Source organism: Hippoglossus hippoglossus, chromosome 15 (assembly GCF_009819705.1).
Source record: "Hippoglossus hippoglossus isolate fHipHip1 chromosome 15, fHipHip1.pri, whole genome shotgun sequence".
In the NCBI taxonomy this organism is placed as follows: domain Eukaryota; kingdom Metazoa; phylum Chordata; class Actinopteri; order Pleuronectiformes; family Pleuronectidae; genus Hippoglossus; species Hippoglossus hippoglossus.
In genome coordinates this window covers 9,372,070-9,399,464 of record NC_047165.1, presented here as the reverse complement: position 1 = coordinate 9,399,464, position 27,395 = coordinate 9,372,070, and the positions used below count along the sequence as shown (strand labels likewise).

The following is a 27,395-nucleotide window of genomic DNA, read 5'->3' as shown; positions in this document are numbered from 1 at the left end:
TCTTAAACTAGTGTCCCTATAGGCCAACGTGGGAAGGAACGGGGTCGTGAATACTCGCTGCAGCTCTCGCCATCAAACACATCTGCTGGAGGAGCACTCGTCTGTGCTGCTGAGCTGTAGGGGGGGCACCTGGCCAGGGCTAAATGCCAGGGGCAAGCCACTGGGCCTCCGTTCCAACACAGTAACTTGTGTAATGTTCTGCTCCTCGCTGACTAAATGCCACTGACTTGTAAAGATGACTGACACTCCGAGCAGTCAGCTTGAAATCCAAAGCACTGGACAGAAGTCTTGTCTGCTTCGTCACCCGTCTTGTTCTCTCCCCGGCTCTCTTCACTCCTCCCATCCATCTACATCCCTCTCTCTCCCTGTCTGCGGTGTTAAGCGGCTCCTACTCTCTCGCCCCCTCTAATCTGTCATTACCGGATTCTTGTGTCTCCTCATCGTAACGCGGCACAGAGCGAGCGAGGTCTCAGCTTGTGCCACCACGTGGCCGTCTGAATCCTGGAGATGCCCACCTCAATGCCAAGGTGTCCTGTGCTTCCTATGCTGCTCTGCTCTTGTTTCCATAGCGACGATAAATAGAGTACATGTTAATTCCTCCAGAAATAGAGGCAGAGGTCAGAGACTCTACTTTCTGGCCTCCCACCCGGGTATTGTCTTGTTATGTAACAGACCTAAAGGCGCAGTGCATTAAGGGCTAAAAAACTCTGCAGCTGTCGGGTCATCAGAAATACGATGAAAGGTTTTTTTGAAAGTGAAAATTAAGTAGTGTAAAAGTAAATGCTTAAAACAACAAATAAAGAAAACAAGAAATGACGCTTCAAGCACAAAGCAATGACACACATTTGCATAGCTGGTATATTCATTAATTCAGGCACAACAATTCTAATTGTCTTACTTGGCTTTGGCGTCAGCATCCTCGAGACCTTTACTGGACACGTCCTCCAAACCTCCGATCAGGTGCTTGAATGAACTGCAACAAAGACGGCAAAGGTTGAAAAGGCACACAATAACAAAAACTGTTTGAAAACCATTTAGTTCACAAATCTGCAATCCATCCAGCTCTGATCTAAAGTACACGCAATGAACCAAGGGCTTATGGTTAGAGGTAATAAAGCCGTTTGTAAACTGCAGGAGATCGAAGCTGGTGCAATATATGGCCAGACTGTCATAAAACCCACTGCCAGTTACTATTAAATATTCATCAGTCTGCTTTTAGAGACGAGCCTCTGAAAATCACTGAGAACAGGCGAGAAGGACTGAGCTACCCAGAGGTGTAAAACAGGGTTAGCAGTCAGGGACTGTGGGACATTTGGAGACAAATGTAATGGCTGCACATTAACATTTTTAATAAATGAATTATAGAACAGAAAAGACACAGTGTGAGTCACTGTCAAAGAATCATTGGTAATATTTTCTATTATTTTAGCGCTAAGTAAAGAAATGGTCCAACACTATTATTTTTAGGTCTTTCAAATTTATGTCAGTAAAATGACTGATAATAAATCAATCTACTGTGGTAATTGTCATTAATGTGACTACAGTGGATATGGAAGTTGAAGAAAGATCGTGCTGTGCTGTTCTCTGCAGAATAACAAGTTACATAATATGCTAACTTGCTGAAGCAGTTGCACTCATGGGGAGATGTGCGACACGGAAAATCACAACTGCGCTTTAGTTCATTTCTCTCTCAAGTATGGCTGCCTATGCAAAAGGCTCCTGGAGTAACAACAAACTGAGGGTTTTCATGCATCAAGCTGTCAGCCACAAGATACATCTGGTGTTTCCTCCTGTTTAGACCGTAATGCCTGGGAGTTCGGGCTGTTTGCGAGCGGGGTTTTCTTTTAAATGTTCAGCCGCTTACAGACTCCCAGCCGCTTGTTTTTTAATACCCCGTCTCTTCCCTGCTGTCTCTATCTCCTCCAGCAGAACTACCACAATTAGACTTATGCCACTTCTTGAGCTGTATTGTTTCCTTTTTACGGCATCACACACAAGCATTGGCATTCATAAAATTAACAAAAAAGGTTTGGCATCCGCACCACGACCAGCCTTGCTGGGTGGGAGACGCACATAATGAACTAGTTTTGTGGGCTGTGACAGCATTAGCTTCTCGCTGCCATGAGAGGCACAATGGATGGCACTGGTAATCACCTGTGCTGGATGACTCACTCACTATCCCCTCTGCTAATTCTGAGGATGGCCCATTTGTGCTTGCTGTGTTCCCTGAGGCCAGAGGGAGGCCCTGGGTAAGCTGATACCTCCTACCAACGCCCAGCCCGTCTGTTTCTATATTTTAGCATCACGACTTCATGCTAGAGACAGAGATGCTAAAAAGCCATTTAATCCTTGGAGAGTGTGACCTGATGTAAACTTCTTTGGACAAACAAAAGACATGTCATAATGAAATAGTTGAAAAGTCATGTTTTTGCCACAAGCAGAAAACAGCACATGTTTGTGCAGAGGTAGCGTAAAGGGCATCGCAAGGCTGAAAAATGTGGTTATGCCCTTTTTATAATCTCCTCACAAACATCGATGGAAAAATATTTTTAGCATTAGTCATTCCTGCTCAAATCTGGCCTGAATCTAAACTCTTTCCTAAAATTGATTTTGGACAAGTCTCCTTCACGTCACTTAACAAAGCAAGTGTGATAAATGTATCTGTTTGTGTCTGGTAACATTTACATCAGCACATTGCTCCTTAAATGAGCAATTACCTCCATTGTTATCTGCTGTCTTTGATTTTAGATTTCAAACTATATAATTTGCTGTTTTTGATTTAAAATGACATTGAAGTAATTTGTTTCTTGTCTTTGGTATGTTGTTTTCATTTGTCCTTTTTGGAAAGCACTTTGTAACGGCTGAAAGGTGCTATATAAATCAAGTTATTATTATTTGGTCAACAAACTGACTCAGATAAAAGCAATATCTTAATTTTATGTTAGCAAACATACTGCTGGTCATACCAGACTGCTTTTCATTTGAATTTAATTCAAACTTAGTATACTAACTGTGTGCCATGTTCACCCACTGAGGTGTAGACTGGTTCCAAGAAATATTCCTTCTCTGACAATTTTGAGCAAAGCAGAATTGGTGGGCTTGTTTTGCACCGCTGCTCATGGCAGACGTTCATTTTTTATTCATTGAGCTTTTGTCCTTTTGTGAGGATGAACTTTATTGATACTCACTCTCTATCGATGACTAGACAGGTGACTGCCTCTGCTGAAATGACATTGGCCGTCCTGATGTCCTCCCTGTTGAGAAAAGATCACACACAATTATCATTAACTCACCTCCTCATTCATTGTGACTTCTTTATCAGAGTTATTAAACTGGCAGCAGGCAAAATTAAACACTAATAAAAAACCATCAATCATGTCTTGTTAAGCTCAATTTACTAAATAAATAGCACTGGCACAGAATGAAAACATCTCGCTGACAGGCAACACACATCACTGCATGATTGGCATTACTCTTTATCATATTTGACATCGAGATCATCTTCTCCTGAAGATGATGCTTCTTCGGAGGAGGAGTCGCCCCAATCACAGGAATCCTCCGAGTCTGTATCCCAAGTCTTCATCCTTTACTGTGAAAAATGTTCTGCGCTCAGAGTCCCACGGCGGTAAGCTCTAACTCTGAACCAGCACACTGCCCAGGGCAGCCCTCCAACAAAAAGACACGTCTGTGGTACTTCAGTATAAATCTCCAATTCAAGTGCAGAGTTATTCTCTCTAACAGGGAATAAAATATAACAAAAAAGAGCGGAGACTCTTCAGAGGATGCCCCATAAGTAGATTATTTCACGCCCCATCTTCTTAAAAGCGAGGACAAAAAAAGGATCATTCTCCGGGTGAATTCACTATCTCGCTGGGTAGCAAATCAAAAGTGAAAACTCGGCTTTGCTCTGGATGCTGAAAGGATTTCCATTCAGCTGGAGTGCTAACAGCTAACTGTGCTAACTAACAATCACAGGCTGTGTCTGATCTGAACTCATGTGTGTGGCAACCTATTTCAATGAGCTGAGGTGACAAATCCTCCTCATGCTATGTCGACTCCCTCTGCCTTCCCTCTTCCAAATACACACATGTGCGACCCCCCCCCCCCCCCCCCCCTCATCCACACACACACACACACACACACACACACACACACACTCTCTCTCTCTCTGCTGACCCCTGCGAGTAAAGGCCACAGCTGGTGGTGGGGACAACACATTTTGGAAGGTGAGGACGACAGGGGAGAAGCGAGCAGAAGCAAGGGGGGCAGCGTTTGTCAGGGGCACAGGATATTTTAACAGATCACTATTGGAGTCCTCTGGATAGTGTAACACAGTGTTTAATTTACCTCAGGAAAAGCTCGTATGACTTGCATCAATGCTCTTAACACAATACTCTGGCAAGCGCCGCTCCACCTGTTCTCCTGTTGGCCCACAGCAGCATTCAAAACCATTTACATAAACAAAGTTACAGTATTATTAATAACTGGGTTAATGGGTGAAAGAACAACAAACGTCCCTGTGTGGACGAACACAATGTGCTACACCATAGCCGTTACTATTGAATGTGTTATAATTAGTTTGGGGAACAAGAGTCTTGATATGAGTGGCACTCATGAGTTCTCAATGGTTCGTCACACAAGTCTGTTGCATTGTGTAACTCGACTTGAGCCACAGGTTTGCACGAGTGATTTAATTCAGAGCAAATTACTGAGAGAGAAGAGGAGGGTCGAGAGGAGAGGAGATGAGATGAGAGGAAATGAGAGGGAAGGAGAGGAGAGGAGATGTGATGAGAGGAAAGGAGAGGGAAGGAGAGGAGAGGACATGTGATGAGATGAGAGGAGATGAGAGGAGAAGAGAAGAGAAGAGAAGAGAAGAGAAGAGAAGAGAAGAGAAGAGAAGAGAAGAGAAGAGAAGAGAAGAGATGAGATGAGATGAGATGAGAGGATATAGGACAGGAGAAGAGAGACATTTCATATGTTTCTTCTTATTTTAGATGTTTTAATAGGTGTAAATCATAAAGCAAAGCATAAGAGCTGCTCATAACATAAACGGTTTAAACTGAAGATTATTCCTATATTCAGAAGCTGAGCAGGGAGCCATCTTGCACTGTTGAGGGCTGTTGAGCCACAAACACTTATAATGTGCCAGCTGTGAATTTACCAGTGACAATCTGCCAGCTGTGAGTCACTTTTCAAAAGCTATCGCCCCTCGATTCTTCATATTTACCTTCCTCTCTAACTTGCACTGGCTTATTGTCAATTAATGTCATTATGTGTCCAGTCTCAGCATAAATGATTGAAATTTTGAGTAGTTATTATTCGATAGTTTCAAGGTCGAGGATTTAAACAACTTTAAATAACTTTTAATCACATTTTAACATGGTGTTTTAACACATGGCAAACACACAGACACACATCAGTTTTCTCATGTGTGATTACGAGCTACGCCTTCAGTGACACCCGCAATCTGTTACATGACTTGATTTGTCTCATAAAGGAAGTCGACAGTGTTTATGACACTTACTAACCATGGTGACACAACAAAACAACACAACACTTCGGGCCATACTGAAATAGTGATTACGTAAGCATGAATCATCCTTAAGAGACCTCAAGGGTTTCCTATTAGAGAGCAGCTCGTTACACCTGTCCCCTGCTGCTCTGCGTTGCTGAGGAAAACAACTTAGCGGGCAATTGAGCTGAAACTAGCGGTGTTCTGTTTGAAACACAATCGCTATACAGTATCTGTCAGTGTGATTCACTTGCACGCCGCTGAGCCCAAGTCATCCAGTGAGCCAAAGATGGCTCTGCACTTGTTAATTGTGGCGTAAGAAGAAATGGATTGGAAAACCAGCCCACGTACGCACATACACACACACTCAGGCACTAACAGCAGCTGCATGCGGTGTCTGGAATGTCCTTTGGAGTTACACAGGAGTAAGCCTGTGGTGTTGATTTCCAGTAGATGGTCGAAATGAACCTGGTAATTAGACAGTGATCTGGTGTACCAGGAAGGGCTTTATGAAAATAACGCATTGGCTTGTATGGGGCAGTAGCTATGTGGGAAGCCAAGTCGGGGGTCAGGATGAGGGCGAGAACAAGAGGTGGCTGTGAAGTACGCATTGATTTGTGCTTTGGTATTAAAGTACGTAAGTAAGTGGCAGCGCCAGTGTTTGTGCAGCTTTTCCCCATTAACTACAAATTGTGCGATCTCTACACAACTGCAGAGTACGACTACATTCCATTTCTACATGAATTAATGTATTTCTCTTCCAGGCAGCCACTGGCTTCTTATGAAAGCTAAGATTGCTTTAAAAGCACTCGCTTATTGGTGCATTCATTTGCCTTCTTTTCAAGCTCAAACATTCAAGATTGAAGTGTTAGGTCCTGAACAATATTTAACTCAAAAGCGACGCTTTCAGAACATGGAGGGTGTGAAAAGGATAATGTGAAAAGGTTGTTCTAAAGGCTCAGGTGTCTGAGTTTACCACAAGCGCATGAAAGCACAAACTGTAAATCTGTGCTCCTCATGTATAGAATTTAACAGGAATGTATTTAAAGGAACTCTAACCCTTTTAGCGGGAAGAAAACCACTGGCACAAGTAGACTCAGGGTGGGCGGCCATCTGCCTCAACAGGTTGTGAGAGGAGAAGCTCTTCTCTCTCTGTAAGTTCAACAGTATAAAAACCTATGGTAAGCTTTTAGAGGAATGTAAAAATATACAGAGGAAACCGGCAGGAACATGTAAAACACACACCTGCTGAGGCTGAGCTAAATGTTAATACTCACACAAACAACATTACTATATCTGCTGATGTTAAACAGGTGTAATATTTTTCATGGGCAGCACTGGTGGTTAGCACCGTCTCCTCACGGTACAACAGTTCTTCCTGTGTGGAGTGCATGTGTCGGGTTTCTCTCTGGTTTCCTCCCACAGTCTAAAGTCATGCAGATTGGGGTGATTGTAATTTGGAAACTCTAAAATTGTGAGCATGAATGGATGTTTGACTCTGTACTGCGATACGCTGGTGACCTTTTCCTGCCTCTCGCCCAATGTCAGCTGGGATCGGCTCTAGCTTTGCCCTGGACCCAAAAATTACAAGCGATATAGACGATGAATGGTTGGATATATTCCATTTATCAAGTTTAGTGTTTAGTGCTGCAGGAATGTTCGCTAATGATCATGAAGTACAACGTGCAGCAAATGTCATTTTTTAAGTACAGGAAAAAAATATATTATCCAGTGATGGTGCCTGAAGAAAAATTAAAGGAGTTTATTAGTCATCCCAGGGTGCATGACTGTTTGGAATTTTGTCTTACAGTCGTTGAGATAATCCACTCAAAACAACAGACCTGAAACTCGTATTGTGTCAACAAAATCATTATAGTACATCACCTGCAGTGTGTGTATTCAATTATAAGGCAATCCATCCAATAATTGATAAAATATAGTTTCATTCTGGACCAAAGTGGTGGGCATCAGCAGAGCTATGGCTAAAAACCTTTTTAATGTGTCCCTTACAGCCGTGTTGTAATATCATAAAAATTCACGGTTGAAACAGGAGAAACCGGTGCTGTTGTGTTAACTTTCCAGAGCTGTAAACCCTGTCACACAGAGGTAAGAAAAGGGACCTGTGGCAACTCGCCCACACAAACACAGCCCTCGCAGTAATTTATCAAAAGGGTTGTTGTTGCCATGAAGTTGGTCTGCCACTGACACCAATCACACTTCTGTCAGTGACATCCTACTTTCTTAACAATCTCTCAACTCCCTCGACTATATATCACACGCACACGCACACGCACACACTACACTCAAGGGTGGAGGTTACGGCTCACTTTGTCTGTGCTATTGATGGATGTACGCCTCAACAGACTTCACCATGACAAAGGGACAATGACATATATTGTTGACTTATATCCAAACAACAGCCTTAAACTTAAAGCATCGTCTCTTGGAACATTGACTATCCACAGGGATGAGACACAGTGATGTACGACTTGGCTCAGGTTAAACCTTTTGAAAAACAAATACATACAGAAAGTGAATGCGATAAAACTTCTTATGTCTTTTCGTTTGACAGTCATAAATGAAAAAGAACACAATCTAAGAAGACACAGCAAACAACAGTGATGCCACCCCTCAAAACTAAAGTCTTGCATATGGTACTTGTTTCGCAGTTTTACTTTTGAACGATTGCTGACATTTTAGCTAGCTCTGGCTAACGCTACCGTAAATCAATTCTCCGCCTCTCTGTAAGCAGCAGTTTCCAGAGGAAGTACTGTTTTAGTGAAGAAGAAGTGATTTGAAAAATATTTGCAGTTTTATCACGGTGACAATAAACTTGGTATCGGATGGGTACGTAGATTTGCGTACTTGCCAATGCCCCAGCCGTCATTGAGGCATATCCGATGCTGGTATCGGTATCAAGCTCGAACAAACCATTATGTCTGGCAGCAGGACAGACTGTGATCTGTAAATATGTCGCTCTCTCAGATCAAAGCGCCTTCAGATGGACAGAGTAGCCTTTGAGTAGGGGGCTATTGAGTTTCATGAACAAGGACACACACAGTTAACTTCTAATTAGAAAGACGGCCCCTGCAGGAAAGCACTATGATCAAAAGCCCGGCCCGAAGATGGCCTGCATCTCAATGATTTCAAATTTGCGGGCCACGTTGACCATCAAAGGTGTAGCTGAGCGGGCTTTTCTCACTCAAGACACTCCAAGACAAAAGGTGTTACCCGACAATAGATTATAATAAAACCAAGCAGATGCTGTGGTGAGCGGAGCACTTTGTTTCAGTGGGACGGACAAAAGATGTGCTTTTCTTGATTAAACAAAGCATGAGATACTGTCGAAGGTGCTTTGATGAGATTTTCAAAATTGCATGATACTTGAAACCTGATTCAGTGAGGATATGGGGCAAAGATGTGCCTTTAAATGTAAAGCTTTTTCTGACTGGAATAGCCTGCCCAGCTCTCTCAGATGTACTGTCTTGCTTCTTTTAATTACTTTGAGTCATATCTTTTTACTTATCTTCAAACGTCTTCAAACAACCTCCTCCTGTTTGTAACTACCAACCTACTACTTTTATTTTGTCTTAAGATATTGGAACTTATTTTATTCCTAACGTATGAGTAAATCTGTATGTGTATACCTTTTGTGTGTACTTATTTTATATTTATAAGATAAAACTAGTCATCCTTGGGGAACTAGTGGGTGTGACTGGGTGTGAGAGAGCTTCTGTTTGAATATGTATTCCTGTGATTTGTGATTTATAATGTATTTATATAAAGGCTTATATGTATATACGCAGAGATACTTCAACATTTTTGCATTTCTAGAAAACTCAAATAGTCCAACACAAAAGTAGCACAGCTGCTGAATCCATTATAAATTACAGTACAGTAACCTCTGCCGTGCTCTCATTCATCACACGGCTCGTTTTTTTTTTACATCTCATTAGAGTAAAAGTACAACATTTCTATTTGGAACAACCTACTGTCAGGAGCCCCCGTGTCTCACATGTCCTGCATGCATTTTAATGCTGTGTCTTCTTTTATATCCTATATTAATTAGCTTCAACATATGGGGTAGGTCCAACCATCTGTGCCATTCCAGCTGTCGACTGACCCATTTTGGGTCGAGAGGGCTCCTTTTGAAAATAAAACTGGTGGCTTATCATTAGTGCCCTTTGACAACACACAAGCTGCTATATATTTTTCATAGGATACTGCTTCTTTTTGTTTTGATGTGCTTACAATATGCTGTAGGTGATTATTTAAAGAGCTTCAGCGCTGGGAGCATTCGGTGACCACAAGATGGCGACATCTCCATTTATTTCCATGTTGACACCATTGGCTATGCACATGCATGTATTCAAAGTGCATGAGTGCATATGTTCTCTCCACTGCTAACTGACCCCTCGCTGATACAAAACACTTCAGACTATTTCTATTTGTACCCCGCCTCTGTTTTAATAATACATTGTCCTCTGAGGCACAAGATGGACAAACAACAGGGTGAATATATCACTTCAGGGCACTGGTCTCTGATGCCAGACACCATATGACATATTTTTATTAAACTGGAGAATTGTTACAGAGAAAGCATTGATGGCACCAACTGTTTGCAGTTGTTTTGAATCATTTGGTCCCAACAGTACACACAGCCTGGTTAGTTAAAACCTGCCTCGGTACATCATCATAGCCAGAAAACATGTTCCTGGCACAGGCTTATGTTGTACAGCTGTTTGTAGATGATGGGGACTGTGCCTGCTTGGCTAACACACTTTTATCTCTATGGCCACAAGCTCTCTGTGGTTGTTAACGGCGACCATCCTCACATATTTTACACAAACGTATACAAATGATTGAATTTATTCATGGAAATTCATTATTTCAGTCAAGGGCAGCAGTGAATTGGCCCTGATATCATTATACTAGCAAGAAAAACAAAAAAGTTAGAGAATCGTATAGATAATATTGTCTGAATGGAATCTGGGAGCTGGGAGCACTCTACTGTATACGTGTCAAACACAAAAGTCCACACACAAATGAATGAATTAATGACCTTTCTTCTCCATGGTTTCTTTTTGAGTGACATAGCCATGTGCAAAATATAGCACAGCCGGGTTGTCAATCACACACACTGTGATTATGAATAATCTCCACGTAAACACATTTTTTCCTTTGATTGGGGCAAAAACTGAGTTTGGGGAAGAAGAGCTTGTTGAAGTAATTGCTTTTGCTCTCATTTCTTTCTGCAAAGAGTGTTAGCGGCAAAATACCTGCATGTTTGGATACTTGTGCTGTTTATATAGCATCAGCTCGGAGTGCTATTTCATAACAAATAATTAAATATGACAGCTGAACCGTTTCTATTGAATAAGATCATAATTATCAACCTTTCCTCAGAGAGTTATGTGTCAGATCTTAAATATGTGTCTGGAACAGCCACAGTAAATCAGGCATATAGTGTAATGTGTGCCCAGTTTTCAGTATTTCCAAACATTTTGCAAGTTACGGCTCCTTTCAGGATGAGTGAGAGGTGGGAAAAAAGAGACAGATAAGAGCTGGAGGCTGATGGATGGCAAATTAGAAAGAATGCTGATGCATGTTAAGTGTAAGAGGGAGCATATTAGAGACAGGCTGTGAGTGAAAATGAGAAGGAAAGCAGCTGATAGTGACGGATATAGACACAGCAGACGATTTGAATTGGAAGAGGCAGAGTTATTAGGGGACAGGTTTACCCTTGCAGAGCTTTCTCCCCAAACCAGTCGCCTTTTCCGAGGCTGCGCAGGTAGACAGGCTCTCCATTGGGCAAATCTTCCCTCGTCACATTAACCTAGCGGAAGAATGGAAATGATTAGAGGACAAGAGTAGTGTGACAGGGAGGAGGATGGAACAAAGGAGTCATGTATATCAGTATGAAGAATTATGGGGAGCACAGAGGTGATACATTTAGTTAGAGATGGATAACATTTCATTACCCCTGACAAGGAGGTTTGGTTTTCACTCGCATTTGTTTGGTTGGTTTCTTAGCAGGATTACACAAAAACCTCTGGACGGATTACGATGAAATTTTGTGGAAAGCTGCAATATCAGGGGGCAGATCTAAAAAAGAACTGTTCACTTTCTTTAACATTTTGAGGTATTGCATTTTTGTTTTTACATTTTCATTGATTTCTCAGAGAGGAATTCAGGGATCTTGATGACACAATCAGGCATGATACTAATGAGTGGGTGCAATTTGGTGCAGATTCAGACAGATTGTTATAAGAGTGGTTTCATAGGAGAAATGTGGGGCCTTGACGGAGGTATGTACTCCACTGAGTGCCATTCTAGTTCGACATATGATACCATAAAATGCCAAAGAAATATAAAACGTAAATGATTACTCAATATGGCAGGTTAACTATTACACGGGGGAGAGGTGCTGGTGTGACAGATACCTCATGCACAGGTAGTCTGTTACAAACAGCTGACTGCCGGGATCTGGGAGGCACAGCTGACCACTTCATTAACCAGGTGACATGTGAGTGATAGCACTGTGCTGTGCTTTACAAATCAAAGTGATGGCACTTGAGGAGATGTTTAGAGGAAGTGAATGAAGACGGCCGTTTTGCCTGATGAAGGATCTTGTTTTCATCCATTAGTCAGCTCCGCACATGTGTGGCAGCGAATCCAGCAGCAGCACACTGTAATGCTGTCTACACCTGAGTGATGGCATAATTATTCATGATCCAGTATGTGGGAGTAGAAAAAAGCAGAGAGAGGAAATAGAGTGACGGTACGATTGTGTGTGTGTGTGTGTGTGTGTGTGTGTGTGTGTGTGTGTGTGTGTGTGTGTGTGTGTGTGTGTGTGTGTGTGTGTGTGTGTGTGTGTGTGTGTTGTGACATGCCCAGATTTTGGTGGAATGTCCTCTAGACAAACCGTCTGCAGTCTATGTAGAGACAGAGTGTAACACAAGGAAATGACCAAGCAGAAAGCAATGATAAGGTCGGGAGTGTACGTGCACGTGTTCATGTCTGTGCCCGTGTGCGAATGTGTGTGCGTGTAGTTGTGCTGACTTTTGTTTGAGTGCGCTACATCTGTTTGAGGTCAAAGGAGAGTACAACAGGAAACATAATGTATCCTCATCCTTTACAATGACATCTGTGTCCTGGAGGTGTGCACTATTGGAAAATGCAGTGAGATTTGACACTCTTAAGCCATGTTTGAATGTTAATGTTTGTGGATTTGAGAGATTTTATGCGTGGTTGATAAATGTACGCAACAATGATGAGAACAATGGCTAGCGGAGGGTGGAAAAGAAACATCAATAAGTGTGAAAGTAGAAACAGGAAATTGATTAGGGGGGAGCACAGCGTGTTGACAGTATGAGTGCAAGAAAGCCCTCCCGTGGCGCTGCTGCTGGACAAGGACAGTGTGTCATCTGTGCTCAGTGTGTAAGTCAGAGTGGATGAGAGAAAGGTGAAATGAAAGTGACTCCACTCTCCTTCCCAGTACTCCCACTGCTGCTGCAAGACACGATGATGAAAGAGGCGGCTCTTCTCCTCTCCCCCTATCCCCGGATGATTGGTGACAGACAACTTCCTCCCGCAAAATACCAGCACTTTGCCTCAAAGGGTACAGTAAGGTGCCGTTTGCCATGTGTGGCACGACGCCCCCGTTGTGGTGTCAGAGCTGATTATTTTGACGATTAAGCCGGAGGAAGCGTTTCTCACCTTTCCCTTACTGATGATAAAGAAGGTGTCTCCTCGAGCCCCCTGCCTGATGATGTACTCTCCGTCTTCATAATGTGTCTGAGGAGAGGAGAGAAGAGAAGCATTATTTAGGAATATGTGGGAGTCAGAAACGGGATATACTTGAGTTGAAGTAAATCTGCATTCGGTGCACTGAGATAAATCACAATTACATTTTTCTTTTCTGGTTAATACCAAAGACTGGCATGTAGTCCAAGGTATTTCTCAGCCTTCCACCCACTGCTTGCTTGGATATGCTCTGCGACCTTCAATATGAATAAGCAAGTCAGGAATATTAATGAATAAATGAATGCTGTTGCTGTAACTCCTCTCTGAGAGTAAAAATGAATACAGGATATTCATCCATCACACCATTTTCTGTAACCAGTAATCCTGTTCCAGGGTTGTGGTTGCTGGAACATATCCCAGCATGCACTGAATGGGCTACAGTCTGGACTGGTCAAAAACAAGGCTAACACACATAGATAGAAAAAACAACATGTTCACACTCAGAACACTGATGGACAAGGAATGCGTGAGCTCCAAGGACAGATTCAGTTCAGGTATGTGAAGCAATAGGTCATGTGTGACATAACTTAATGTGAAAAACCTCTCGCTGAAGTTTCTACAGCCCAAAAAGAAAAAAAGCAATCACTGACAGACCTTGATAAGGATCACAGGCTAACGCGTATCGGTTTTTTGGTTTTATATATATCATAACCTCTGTTGGGTTTTTCAGCTTCCCAGAAAATGTGCAGGCCCTCGGACCACAAGTATAGATGGAGCACAGGGCTCGCAATTTCCTGTTTCATCATCAGCGTATTCAACAATGCAGTTGTCATTTGCCTTACTTACACTGAGCACAGGTTGTTGTTATGATGTTAGGTTTTTGGTTAAGTTTTCGCCCCTGTCCATTTGTTTGTCAGCAGGCTAACGCAAAGACTGCAGAACAGATTTCCACGAAACTGAGTGAAAGGATGGGACTTGGATCAAGAAAGAATTCATTTAATTTTGAGAGATGTGGCTTTTTTTCCTAAAGAATTTACCAATTTCCCAGGGAAAGATTCATGGATCTTGGTGAAAATAAATTGGGCATGATTAAGGAACTGATGCAGCTTGACTGAATTTAAGGGGGCAGTTGGGCCTTGGCCGAGGAATGTGCCCTATTGAGTGACATTATTCAGTTATATAATTTAGACCTTTTTCTTAAGAATGTCTTTAAGTAGAGTAAAAAATAGCTGAAGTTTACCAATCAAAAATCAATCACAGACCAAAGTGATCTATTATGGTAGAGGACGAAACATAGGACAGCCTGATGGGTTTAATCATTACGTGACCCAGCATCAGAAAGCTAAACATCCTCTACACATACAAGTAAAAACCTGAACTGACTTTTAAAAACTGGAGAATTATTATAATTCTGTTTATAAAGAGGTTATTTATGGGGGTGACAGTATGGGATTAAGAGATGTTACTCATTTTGGCCCCTTTCCCAACATCTCCTCAACCTACAACGCAAGCAAAATAATCAGAGTATATTTATAAGCCTGTCCATGCAAAACATGTATTTTTAACAGGGCTAACAATACTATGAGCCGTGTTTCTTCTCTAAGTTCACTGAGACATTGTCCTTCAACCAAACCTACATCATTATGTCTCCTTAATTTAATTACTGGCAAAGCAGTTTTTTGCTTTTTAAACGGCTCTGGTTAAAGAGGACTTGATCACAGCGAGGTGAAGGACGTTTGATAAGAGAGTGGGTAATTTGTGTCTCATCCGTCATCACACAGGCTTGTATTTACATCCTTGATACAAGCCCCAGGACAAGGGACGAGCACTACTTCTCTTTGGAAATCTTTAATCTGTGAAACTACTTTTCATTTACTTCCATTCCTCCCTGTCCCCTTTAATCACATCTCCTCCACTTTACACTTTCCAATTCAGCCTCTGACATGCGCTTTGCTGGGGTTGCCGATGCACTTTCTCCCAAACCTCTCCTCTCTTTGATGGAGTTGTCCTCCTCCATAATGGTTGTTATGTGTAACGCCATAGATTTTCTTTTCTTGGTTACCCTGCCCTTCAGTATCCCAGCCGATGCAGACTGCTGTTCAGAGCCGCCTCTCTTGATTCATTATGGTCAAAGCTTTCCACACTGTGATGGTATTTTTAGTTTTGCCACGGTATACCCCCTGCTACAAATTATTACTTGTTATTGCCTGAGCTATAAATACATGTGCAGTAGATTTTGAAGCGGTACAATATCGACCAGTGTGTAAGTGACAAACAGTGGTTCTCTATTTAAAGTAAAACAAGGTACTGAGCTGTTACGCGACAATTATGAGCAGATTCATTAATATGCTGTACCATGGTTACTTTCTTATTATTACAACGCCTGAGTGCGTTTGATACCACCTTGTATTAAAGTACTTGAATCTATAAGATGGATCAACAGGCTAATTTATCCAATATTAAACACAATATTCATAAGTATTCATGATGTTGTTACTGTTATACACACTGAGTGACTGATTATTTTATCTTATCATGATAACTGATGTTGTCACATTCGACACAGAATCAGCTAATGTAGGTTATAGCAAGATGAAGGCTATACATTTATATTTATCACAAGTAGTCATGACGTATCTACAGTAATACACACTGAGCGACTGATTCTTTTATCTTACTATGATAATAACTTCTGTTTTTTGTATGTTGTGGTTGTTAATATGATTATTTGATTGTCTTTTGCAGCACATGAGGATGTGATGCCAATAAAGCTTATTGAAACTGAAAATAAAAACAGATATTGACAGACTTACATCATCATTGAATTATCCTGCAATGTCACACGGGATCAAAATGAAGGATTGTTATATTTCTAAAAAAAAATAAACAGAGCGCATCTGGCTTTTCTCTCCAACATTGAGGAAGCGAGAAATCCGACAGGCCCTGAACGCAGCAATCACACACACCTGCGCCAACTTTACTTTACATTTACTTTACATTTACTTCATATTTACTTTACTTTACTAAGACCATTGTATCTCAGTATAATAAATATTATCAAATACTAGTACTCAGTAGCAGTACTTTAACTGGTCCTCCGTGTTTAGATGCTTCACGTTCGATGCTGTCGTTAGCAGGTGAGCCTGTGCTAGCTTGAAAACGTCCACTCACTACAGTGTTACCACCGTAGCATTTAGCCACCGTTAGCAAAGATAACGTCAGCTGCAAGCTAACACCGTTAGAAATGCTAAGTGGATTTCATTAGCAAGCTAACATCATTATATTTCTATGAACATGATTTGTGTTTGGTGATGCAAAGCTAGGTTTAATATTATAAACATAATAAATCATCATTAAAAACCTATAACTGATATTTTTTTAGGGGATTTGACCTCCACAAAGAAGAGGACTGGGCCTGGTCTGATGCCTGAAGAGTTTGGAAGGTAAGCCTACTTCTGTGTTTGGCTTTTATGAAGAAATCAAATTTTAAGTGATGATTTGACCAATGTGTCCAGAAATGGAAACTCTTGATACAATGAAATGTAAAAAAAAAACACCTACAATGTAAGCCTGCAGTACATTTTAAACAAAGTGAAGGTTTAGGTAATGTGAAAAGGAATTAAATGTTTGGTTTTGTCGCTTCCTGTTCATGTCACCTGGGTTGTTAGAGAAATATTTGCTGAATGAGGTGAAACGACTTCAGGCAGGATGTGCTGCTGTAGTTTGAGTGCTTGGGAATAATTGCAGGTTTGTGTTCTTGAGAGTAAATATAATCAGCGTACTGCATCAGTCCCCGTTATGCAATGTATTCATGTTCATATTAAATAACAGTGTATGATGTTAATTTAAAACTGTGTATTAATTTGCTATTATTATACAGAGCAGTCAACTAGAAAGTCCCACCCAAAACCAATGTAGGCATTAAGTCTAAAAAATAACTTCAACAAGTTTGCATAATTAATGGACTTATTTAACCTTTTAAGCGAAAGCCTCTGGACTGTTTGCTAATACTTTTTTACACATATGTGTGTGATACCGAATAACTAATAAGTCGGCAGTTCGACATATTGAGAGCTTCAAAGTTGGGAGCGAACATCAAAAATGTAAATGAGAATATGTTTGCATAGCTAAATTATGCTGGAGACAACATCAAACGAAGTGGTCTGCCGATCGGTAAAAACATGTGATATTGAGACACATCTCGTAGTGCACACAGTCTGCAGCGTACACCCCCCCCCCCCCCCCCCATAATTTTGTCTATTTAAAGTGAAGAGAAAACACGTCTTGCTCCATCCACAGCTGTTGCAACCGTGCTGTAGTGTTTCATGTCTTTTGAATGTATTTTTCCGTTTCCTGGCAGTCACTGGCTTGCCTTTGTTTGCACAGGGAATGAAGATCGATTAGCAGCAGCTTGAAACTTGAGTTTTGTAATTCATCATATCAGACACCGTGTCCGCATAAACCTTTGTTAAAATTATATTATTGTTATGAGCTAATGCAGTTCAGATCTTTCAAATCAATCTCCACTTAAACTATATTATCATATTATGATAATCGGATTTGAAAATATCTTAATTTTGATGGAAAACACACCTTTTTAGAAAAGAGGCTTTTCAGTATCTGCATTAAAAGATGGAAAACTATGAGGCCCTGTCGCATATCAACCTGTTGATTATCCTGCCGATGATTACTCAGTGGTCTGAATTAATACACAATACTCAGGGGTCAGATCACACTCCTCCATGAACTTGGCCTAAAATAGAAGTTTGTAAACGCTGCTGGTCCCAATTTTGTTTGAAAACTCTGGGGCTTTGTTGTGGTACGGACAGGCAGGAACTGAGATGTCTGATTGGTTCTTTTCAGTCAGGACTTGATTACCAGTGTTGCTAACACTTATTGTCAGTAACAGTTCCACCTCTTTGTTGGTCCAAGAAAAGAAAACTGCTCATTTTTTTCACCATTGTTGTTTCTTGTTCATAGAATTTTCTATAACTAAGCAATCAGCTGCAGAATTAACAATCTGTTCCCTGTTTACAACAGCCCACACAAGGGATTACTTCTGATACAGAGCTAAAATGTGGTGATTGTAGCATGAATGTAGCGTATTTCTTTTTTCCAGGACCACATTTCGGCATAATAACCGATACCGACACACTCAAAAGGTGAAAATGATACCAGTTACTCATCAACCTGAATGGCACCGTACAACAAATCCAAAAATGGATTATGATGCGCCTCAGCTTGCTTAGACTGCTCGAGCCTCTTTGGAAACTGAAATGGCTTCTGAAAGCTGTACAATGAATTCCTGAAGAGGTTGATGAAATTAGTTGCTTTTTGAAGGTGGACAATTTAGTTCAAAATCACCACACTGGGCACATAATAAAGTGCAACAATTGCTTGGAAATTCCCAACTGTGCACACTTTGTTCCGTTAATGGAATATGGAAATAAATCGAGATGTGTGGAGTAGGCTGCAGATGTCGCACACTTTGGAACGATGCACTTACCTCCTCAAGGACATCAGCAAGCTTGCTCAGGATATCTTCCTGCAAGTCGTGGAATGTGGGGACGCTGCAGGAGAAAGAAAAGAAAGTGCTCTTTGTTAAATGGACAGATCGGTGCATACATATTTAATATATCACTCATTTAGAATTCTGTGTCTGTCAGATAAAAAGCAGTGATGCTGCCAGCTTGCTTTGAAACTGTTGACCAGAATCTACCTTGGCTCTGTTGTGAACAATATATAAATATATATATATATATATATATATATATATATATTTATTTATTTATTTATGTTGTGGGAGTTGGCCTTTATTACTGTATTACAGTATATGTATATAAATATTGTTGCATGAACTGGGTGATGTGCCTAGTTACGCAGCAGGGATCAGATGCTGAGGTTGAATGCACCTGTATGAGGCTCTAATGTTTGTTCCGTTTCTTACCGGCAGCCTCAATGAACAGTATCTGTCTGTTATCGAGCCTACTAAATAAAACTGGCTCTATGTTTATCAAGGAGGAGAGAAAAGAACCAGTGTTGGTGACCAAAGAGCTTATCTCCCCATATCATCTCTCTCTCTCTGTGTTTCTCCACCTCCCTCCCCCCTCATTTTCCATGCTTTATTACAGTAATCTGAACCATCTTGTCTCAGTCCCCAACCCAGGCCAGAGCCACTGTGCTTATCCTTGTGTTGTTGCCTCCTCAGAGGCGGAGGCACTAGCTAACCAGCTTCGCAATGAACAGATGACCCTAGTCTACATGAAACATATGGAGTTTCAACCCTCAAGCAGTGAAGCACAAAACAAAAATCCTCTGTTGTAGTTAATTGCATTAAAGCAAATTAATAATAGTACAGAGCCAATGGGGAATGTGCGGTTTCACTAATGTGTCCTTTTTTTGTATTCACTTTAATCATTTCAGCCATGGCCCTGTGTGACTGTGAGTAAAATGTAACGGTTTCTATGGTGTTCTTGCAAAGAACAAATGAAAAATGTGTGATGACTACTTCTTTATTCAGGGGGTTTGTGTAGCACTTTCCCATGCCTTCTTTCAAGCTGTTAGGCAGATGGCTGTCCGTTTTTATTCTATGCCTTTACAGCCAGACTTTTATCGAAAAGGGGCAGAGGGAAGAATAATAGCCCACCAACCTTAAAAATATCAGTACACAGCAATACACACTCTATGCTCTTCGTCAGCTAGACACTGCCCTTGATATTCCTTCTCAGGGAGCAATGTTGTAATTTAGAGTACATGATAGAATGAGGAAAAATAAATCCTTCTTCAGATCTTCACAAGTATTCTCACCCCGTGTATGTGATACAACGTGCGATTTCTCTGTCAGTTCTTCATCAGTGTTCCTCCTCCACAACTTTTGAAAGCAAATGCAGTATATAATATCACAGCCCTTACAGAGTGGGTCGAGGTCTCACAGGGAAGACTGTGTGTTTGTTTTCTGCACTTAAACTAAAACTACTTTATCAGATCTACTTCCGGGAAAGAAAACATTAATTAAGTTATCTACAAAGTGTGATTTAACAAACGCTGCTATAAATCTCTTTATTTCCCCCCAAGAGGCCCCTTTATAAACCAAACACACCGAGGGAGCCCAAACCAAGCAACACGTACATCTATTAAATATTTACTTATTTGTTGGACTGTTATGTAAGAGCTGCTGAGAGGAAAGAGCTTCCTTTCAGTGTAATCTTAGGATGGAGACTTTTTTTTTGTGAAAGCCATTATTAAAATAAAGCTTCAGAGTTAGACAGAGAAGCCAGATCAACAATGCTTTTATCTGGTCTCAATTTATATTTTTGGTACCAAATGTCTAATAGTCCGGTGAAAGGATAATAGGTACAGCAAGTGCTTGGTTAGCTTTATTGAGACTGACCTGTAAATGCCAAGTGGCTAAACTGGTCAGAGTACAGAAAATGTATTTCAATACAAAAACATCTGCTTCTGTGATTATGTTCAAATACTTAAAACAACCTACGTGCATATTTTGCTCACTTGCAGTATCTTGTGGCATAATAATTGGCCCCTCTCAGTAGCAAAAGCAGAAGTAGCACGACGTTGTACTGCTGTAAAAAGGTTTTTCATTTAGATTAAACGATGAAAGCAACTGGCTGGGTGTGTACCTTATACATTAGAGATGGCCTCCAGTCTGCTATAGATAGTAAAGGCTTGTTTATCTTGTACCCTTTGCTTCAAAAACCGTTGCTGCTAAGCAATTTATTGTCACAGTATCGACAACAACCCTAAAGTAGAGACCTCTTTTCGATGCCATTCTGGTCTCTGCTCTGACCTCCTCCAACACAATGTGATAATGGAGTGGCGCATGTAATATAGAGCTGATATGATATGATATTCATAATTGTCTTGATGAAGACTACGGTGCTTGATGGGGGGGAAAAAAAGTTAAGTTAAATGGAGATAGCGGGGCAGAGAGATTTATACAGTGCATCTTGATCACGGGACAATGCTCACCCTCTGTTTTTTGATGTGTTTTGCTTTTATCCTGTACTAAAGTGAAAGAAAACATCTGCAGGCCTTTTAAATGATAATTTACCTTTCTATAGAGAAGCGGTTACAGCGTAGGGCTCTCTAATAATGATCAGGATGTTGAAGAAAGATAAAAGTGCGAGGTATTTTCCCAGTAGGATGAATAACACCTTGATTGACGCACCAGAAATTAATGTTGAGTTATGTAATTTATTGGCAAAAATTACGGGTCGGGAATCTTCTGAGAACGGCTCAGACACACTCTTCTGAATTTATTCTGTTAATTCATTCATTGCATTTCAGATGAAAGCTCTACTCAGCCCAATTGTCTTGTCAATGTGGGACAATAAACCCTGGTTCCTCACCTTTTCAGAAACTCCATATACTCTTGGTGCTTGATGAGACCCGTCCTCATCATGATGGTCTGAAAACATTGTCGGTCGATGGCCCACAGCTTCACATTTGTTAGAGCTGGAACACACATAAGGAATACACATGAGGCAAACAGTATAATATAACAGCACATATACATATATAACAGCTTTATGCTTTGTGCATGCACAATATGCATATAGTGAACATGCACTTTAAAGTGTCTGGTATCAAACTTGAAAGAATAGTTATTGTCAAGTGGTATTTGTGAGTAGATTTTTCCACTGTAGTGCTCAGAGGGTGTGGCCAGAGAAATCTGTGAACATTTAGTTTTTGGTTATAGAGTGTGATCCACAAGTATTCTCTATTTGGCTGATCAGTCCTCGGAGGGAGGAGGTTTTTCTGGACAATTACTCTGTACCCAGCAGCTGGAGATAATTGATATTTTTGGAATGCCATGCATGGATGACTTGTTTCCAGTCATGCTAAAGCATTTTAATTGGCTGGAGGTCATGAGTCTGAGTTGACTAAGCCACATGTTTTGTTTGGTTAAAGCATGTGAGTTTACTGATGGTTCTTTGTGATAGGGGTAAGTGTGTATAACCGTTTGACAAAAGTAATGTTACATTTTGAATCACAAACAGCTACCCTGGTATTTTTGTGTACAATTTCATGGAACAAGTTTGAAATAAATTGTTCCTCCAGTGATTGCAATCTGTGCAGGCCCTGAGGCACCGACTCCACACCATAATACTCTCTGCACATGGAGTTGATGGAGGTTAAAATGTGGGTATACAGAGTTTTTGCAGAACTGTTCCAGAAAGCACCCAGCTGGACTGAGACAGACATTAGACAGGCAATAATTTGTCCTTGGAGAACAGTTTTCTCTGCAGTGTTTCCATGGGAAAACTTGTTTGTTCTCATTGTAGACTGATAATAGACTTTAGTGAGTGGTAGAAAGTCCCGATATGCATCATTTAATGTCCCTTTTCTTACAATTTCCTGTGTTTTGAGCCTCAACAGTGTTTTCTCTGAGGTTGTCTATAGTCACTTTAGATTGGAACAGACCTCTAAAGGCTGTGAATAGCAGGTTTGAACAATTCAGACTATGTGGGTTTCCATCATGGCAATGGACCTTTAACCCACACCTGAATGTTATTATATTCCACTATTCAAGCCCATTTCACAAAAGAATTTGGGTTGTTGAGGCAGAAATTGTACAACAAAACTCCATTATTCATTCAGCTGAGTATCAATGACACTCAGATTTTCGAATGCATCACTTATAATTAATTCAAAATATCTCTGGCATTTCCTACAATTGCCAGTGTCATTATATTCTACAAGAGAGGCTCTTGTTTCGACTGTAGTGCTTCAGTTGTGCAGCTGTACAGTAGACTGTGAGGAGAAGATGAATAAAATCTATGTCTGACCCCAAAACAAATCTGGAAATCTCTAGGGAGCCCAGTGGCCGCAGGGAAATGTAGTAATAGACAAAAATCATCAGCTAAGAGTCTAATTGTCTGGGTGTCTGTTGCTAGTGCCCCTCATTTTCTCACATCCCCTTACCTCCTTAGAGTTTTAAATGTAAAACCTGTAGTTTTGTTAATACGTTTGTGGTATTTATTGTTGAAATTGTTTTTTGTGTACTGTCTGGTTTTAACCGTAGAACAGTATACTATACTTACTTGTACTACACATATTTTAAAATCAATTGCAGTTGTTGATACTCACAGCACACAAACTTCTGTTTCTATCCTTGTGAGTACAAAGGTTGACCTCATTTCTTCAAGAAAATATTGTACAGTTTTTTTAGGAAATGATACTGATAAGGGTATATATTAGGACTTTAGTAAGGCCTGTTGAGCTTTCAAGTATTTTTACTGCATGCACAAACCTAGACTCCTACACACACTCACATACTCTTAAATATGTACGATATGTTCATATACACACATGAGTGATTGAACACACTCCCACAGACCCTACAAATCTTTCCTTCTGACAGCACTTTAAAATAGCCCCAAACACAAGGGAAATGCCCTCATTACACAGTTTGACACTGTTTTTACTAAGAGACACTTTCTTGGAGCAGAAAATCCAAAACACACTGCAGGATATAAAACTGTATATTACACACAGACATCTTGACACAGATATACAGGTTGCACATATGTATTATTACATAGAGGAATATCCTCTTAGATATTATAAACACACACACACATGCTGCTGTCTGCACATACACACTGATAAGCGTTAACCAGTCATCTGGCACGAAAGTAAAGATGGAAAACACTGATGCTCACACTCAAGTTCCACAATATTACACATCTCCTCCAACCAACAAACCTCATATATGGAGATGGGTCTTGTGAGAAATGATTAGAATAGGCTTCTAATTTGACCCTGAAGCAACAAGAGTGGGAGGTTAGACATCATTGCCCACTGTGCGGTGTGCAATAGAGTGTTTTGACAGAAAGTGGGAGTATGGGGCACTGGGAAATAAGATATGTAGGAAGCCTGCAGCACACTGCAGTAGGTAAACGTATTATTCAGTGGCTTGACTAAATTGCGGTGAGACCCAGGGAGCTAGTTATCTTGTGGTGAGGGCGCAGATTAATGTCTTAATGCTCACGGGTTGCCAACCATGAGATTCACAGCTTTCTGGATGAACACAACACCCGAGGCAGTGATGAAGAGTTGCAAGGATGTTGTCTGTGAGAGGTTTTGAGGAATTGGGCAGTGTGTTGTTCCAGCGGGATGATCGTTGGTGCTGAGCTGTAAATGCATGAAATATGTATACTGCATATTCAGGGGTTGTTTGTTCAAAGTAACAGTAGTAAACAGTAAAGTCCGACCAATATGGACGTTTGGGGGACGATACCGATATCAATTACCTAATAGCGATATTGGGGATTAAAAAAATTCAGATACTGTTATATTGGCCCATATATGTTTGTATGATGTCCTTATCAAACCATCATGACAAAGAAATGTAATTGAATCTTGATATATTACAGTTTAACCACAAACTTTATTAGGAATTACTACAAATAAAGACAAAAAATACAACCAAATAAATATAACTTGTTGCAGTGATTGTCACCCCGCAAAAATTATTTGCAACAACACATCAATAGTGTTGATTGTGAATAGTGATAAACCGTAATATCCTGTTGCATGTTGGGCACTAAAAGAGGGGGTCTGCATTCACGCCGCTAAAATATAAAAAAATATGGGTTGTCGCCAACAAGACGGCAGGACCCAGCACATATGTGGTGGAAGGAGCAGCTCATTCATTTGGCCTGCTCATAATTCACTGTAACTGAATTCCGGCCTGCGGCATTATGCAAATGATCCATGCGGGTTTGTTCTTGTAATCAAATTTTTGCTCATTAAATTATATAAATCCAGGATGACATCAGCAACATTTCTTTTCTTTGATCTCTGGTCATGACAGTTTGCAATCGGAGAGCGTGGGATCTGAAAGCATCAAAACTTTGTGCGTCTCCTGATTTCTCTTCTGGAGTGCCATAAGTTTTAATGGAGTTTAAAATGACTCTGAAGAGTCTGTGTGGCCCGTGATTATTCAGCTGAAGTATAAAGCATCTACCATTTCCACTGCACAACATCAAACTTGTTCTTCAAAAGCTCCACTGGGCTACATTAATGTGGTACTAAAATTAAGATTTTACTAGAATCCCAAGCACTGAAGTGTGCCAAGAAACTTGTACATCTACTATATAGTATCTGAAAGAAAATAAGTTCTAAAATAAGCTTTCTCTTTCTCTCCATATTCATCTGAATAATGGATGCAGGGAAATCTGCATTTATTATCTGCCTACTGCGGTGCCAGCAGGTACATTCTCTGGAGGAGGAAAAAAAACCTGCCATAATAAGATCATGACAGAGGATGAAATGTACTTTGAGATAATATATAAAATATATTTAGTCTCTCTCTCGCACTTGACGTAACCATGCCAGTAATCAAATCGTTGTTGTGGGTCATAGTCAAAGGAAATGTGTCAGAAAACATTTGGAATATCAATCTTCATGTGTCTTCGGTGCAATGTTTGCTATCAGGATGTGTTTGTTTGTGAATTATCATTTTAACACTTGTAGATGCTTAACCTGGGGTTATGCAGTCGAGCTCTGACAACAGGAGTACTGTCTCTAAACCAATTAGTGAGAGCATCCACCAGAAGAATTTCCACTCTGGAATACTGTTGTCATGTTTGGATTCGAGGATTCCGACTGTAAATTTCTGCGACTTGCCAACTCCTGCAACTTAATTTCTGTTATTAACATTTCCAACTAAAGCCCCTCCCCTTTCCTTCACCATGATGTCTAAGAAAATTTGAAAATCAACCATTCTCACACCACTGACTCACACACACACACACACACACAGACACACAGTGTCAAAAACACTTGTAAATCACATAGTCACGTAAACTCCACTCCTTCGAGGCTTCCTTCATGTCTTGAAAACATTAAGAGCGATGATGTCAGGGCTGTGGGGTAGAAGAGCGTATTCTCCTTGCCCCCCAAGTCATTAATAACATCAGCCAGGTCTGATTGCATCTGGATGAGCTCTTCAGAGCGTGAGAAAGCTGGACAGGTCATTTACGCCAGAAAGTGTCAGATAGCATGGAAAAAGACAAACATTAGAAGAGTTCTCTTTGTAATTATAGAAATAATTGTAATCATTATTATCGCTGATGCTTAAAGGAACATAACAGAAAAACATATTAAACCACAAAACTGTAATAACTTTCTAAAATTCATCTTCCAAATAACAACTCCCATTTCAGTGAATCCCAACATAGAATACTAGCTGGCTTAATCAAATGCAATCTCCAGCTGCCAATTCTGACAATAGATGCTAACCCATAATGATCCATCTTCTATTTTGGAAAATATCTAATTTAAATTGTTATTATACCATCTGATTGTATTTTAGTTGTGGTGATATAAAAATTGTTTAATCCAAAACACATCCAACTCCATTGTTAAATAAAAAGACAGTTACATTACATTTCAATCCATAAATCTGTGCATGTAACATTAACAAACCTCACTCCCAACCTTTATTCATCAGATACAACTGATCCTGTTTGAAAGTTCAGGATAAACACGCACACATTTGGAAAGCTAGAGCAATCCATTATCCTGAGAGGAGAGTGGCTGATCTAAAATGAGCTCTGTGACCGCAGAGTTGGTTATGTTCATTAAAAATGGTAAACATTATAGACTTTGACACTTTGATCAGTGGAACTCATCAAGGTTTATGATGGCATCTACTTCTTCAATCATTCAAGTAATAGCTCCTCTGGACAAGATGTGCTGTCTTGTGGCCAGGCAGTCATGATAGTTACATTTACTATTGATTGATGCTATTTCATAAACAGTGTTGCCACAAGTTCACTTTTGGGTCAAAACCACATGTTAGAACAAAACAGAAGAAAATAAGACTGACACTCTACAGCCATGCTAGTGATATTCAGCTTGCGTCATGTTTACCGATTATTAAGCTAACATTTGCTATAGGTATCACTAAACTAAAAGTACAGCCAAGGCTCATGGGTATGCCAAATCAAATTTAAAATCAGGAAATGAGGTTGAGCAAAAGTTATTACAGTTTATCCTAGAGGGAGTTGATGAATGTCTGAACCAAATTCATCTATAGGTCTCTTATAATCCTAATGTAGACACATAAATGCGAGTGGGTATGCTGCTGCTGCACCAACTCCTATAATAA

General features: G+C 40.5%; 1 protein-coding gene across 2 annotated transcripts in view; it reads right to left on the bottom strand.

The window, feature by feature from the left end:
• Window positions 1–27,395, bottom strand: part of LOC117775561 (cGMP-dependent protein kinase 1) — an 80,117-nt gene that overhangs the window by 9,850 nt on the left and 42,872 nt on the right. For both annotated transcript variants that reach the window (XM_034608860.1, XM_034608859.1), the window contains exons 4-9: window positions 21,625–21,730; window positions 18,765–18,828; window positions 13,232–13,309; window positions 11,254–11,348; window positions 3,189–3,254; window positions 899–973 (exon numbers count right to left, since the gene is read on the bottom strand). In XM_034608860.1, coding sequence (XP_034464751.1) covers window positions 899–973; window positions 3,189–3,254; window positions 11,254–11,348; window positions 13,232–13,309; window positions 18,765–18,828; window positions 21,625–21,730 — 484 coding nt within the window. The remainder of the gene's footprint in view (window positions 1–898; window positions 974–3,188; window positions 3,255–11,253; window positions 11,349–13,231; window positions 13,310–18,764; window positions 18,829–21,624; window positions 21,731–27,395) is intronic.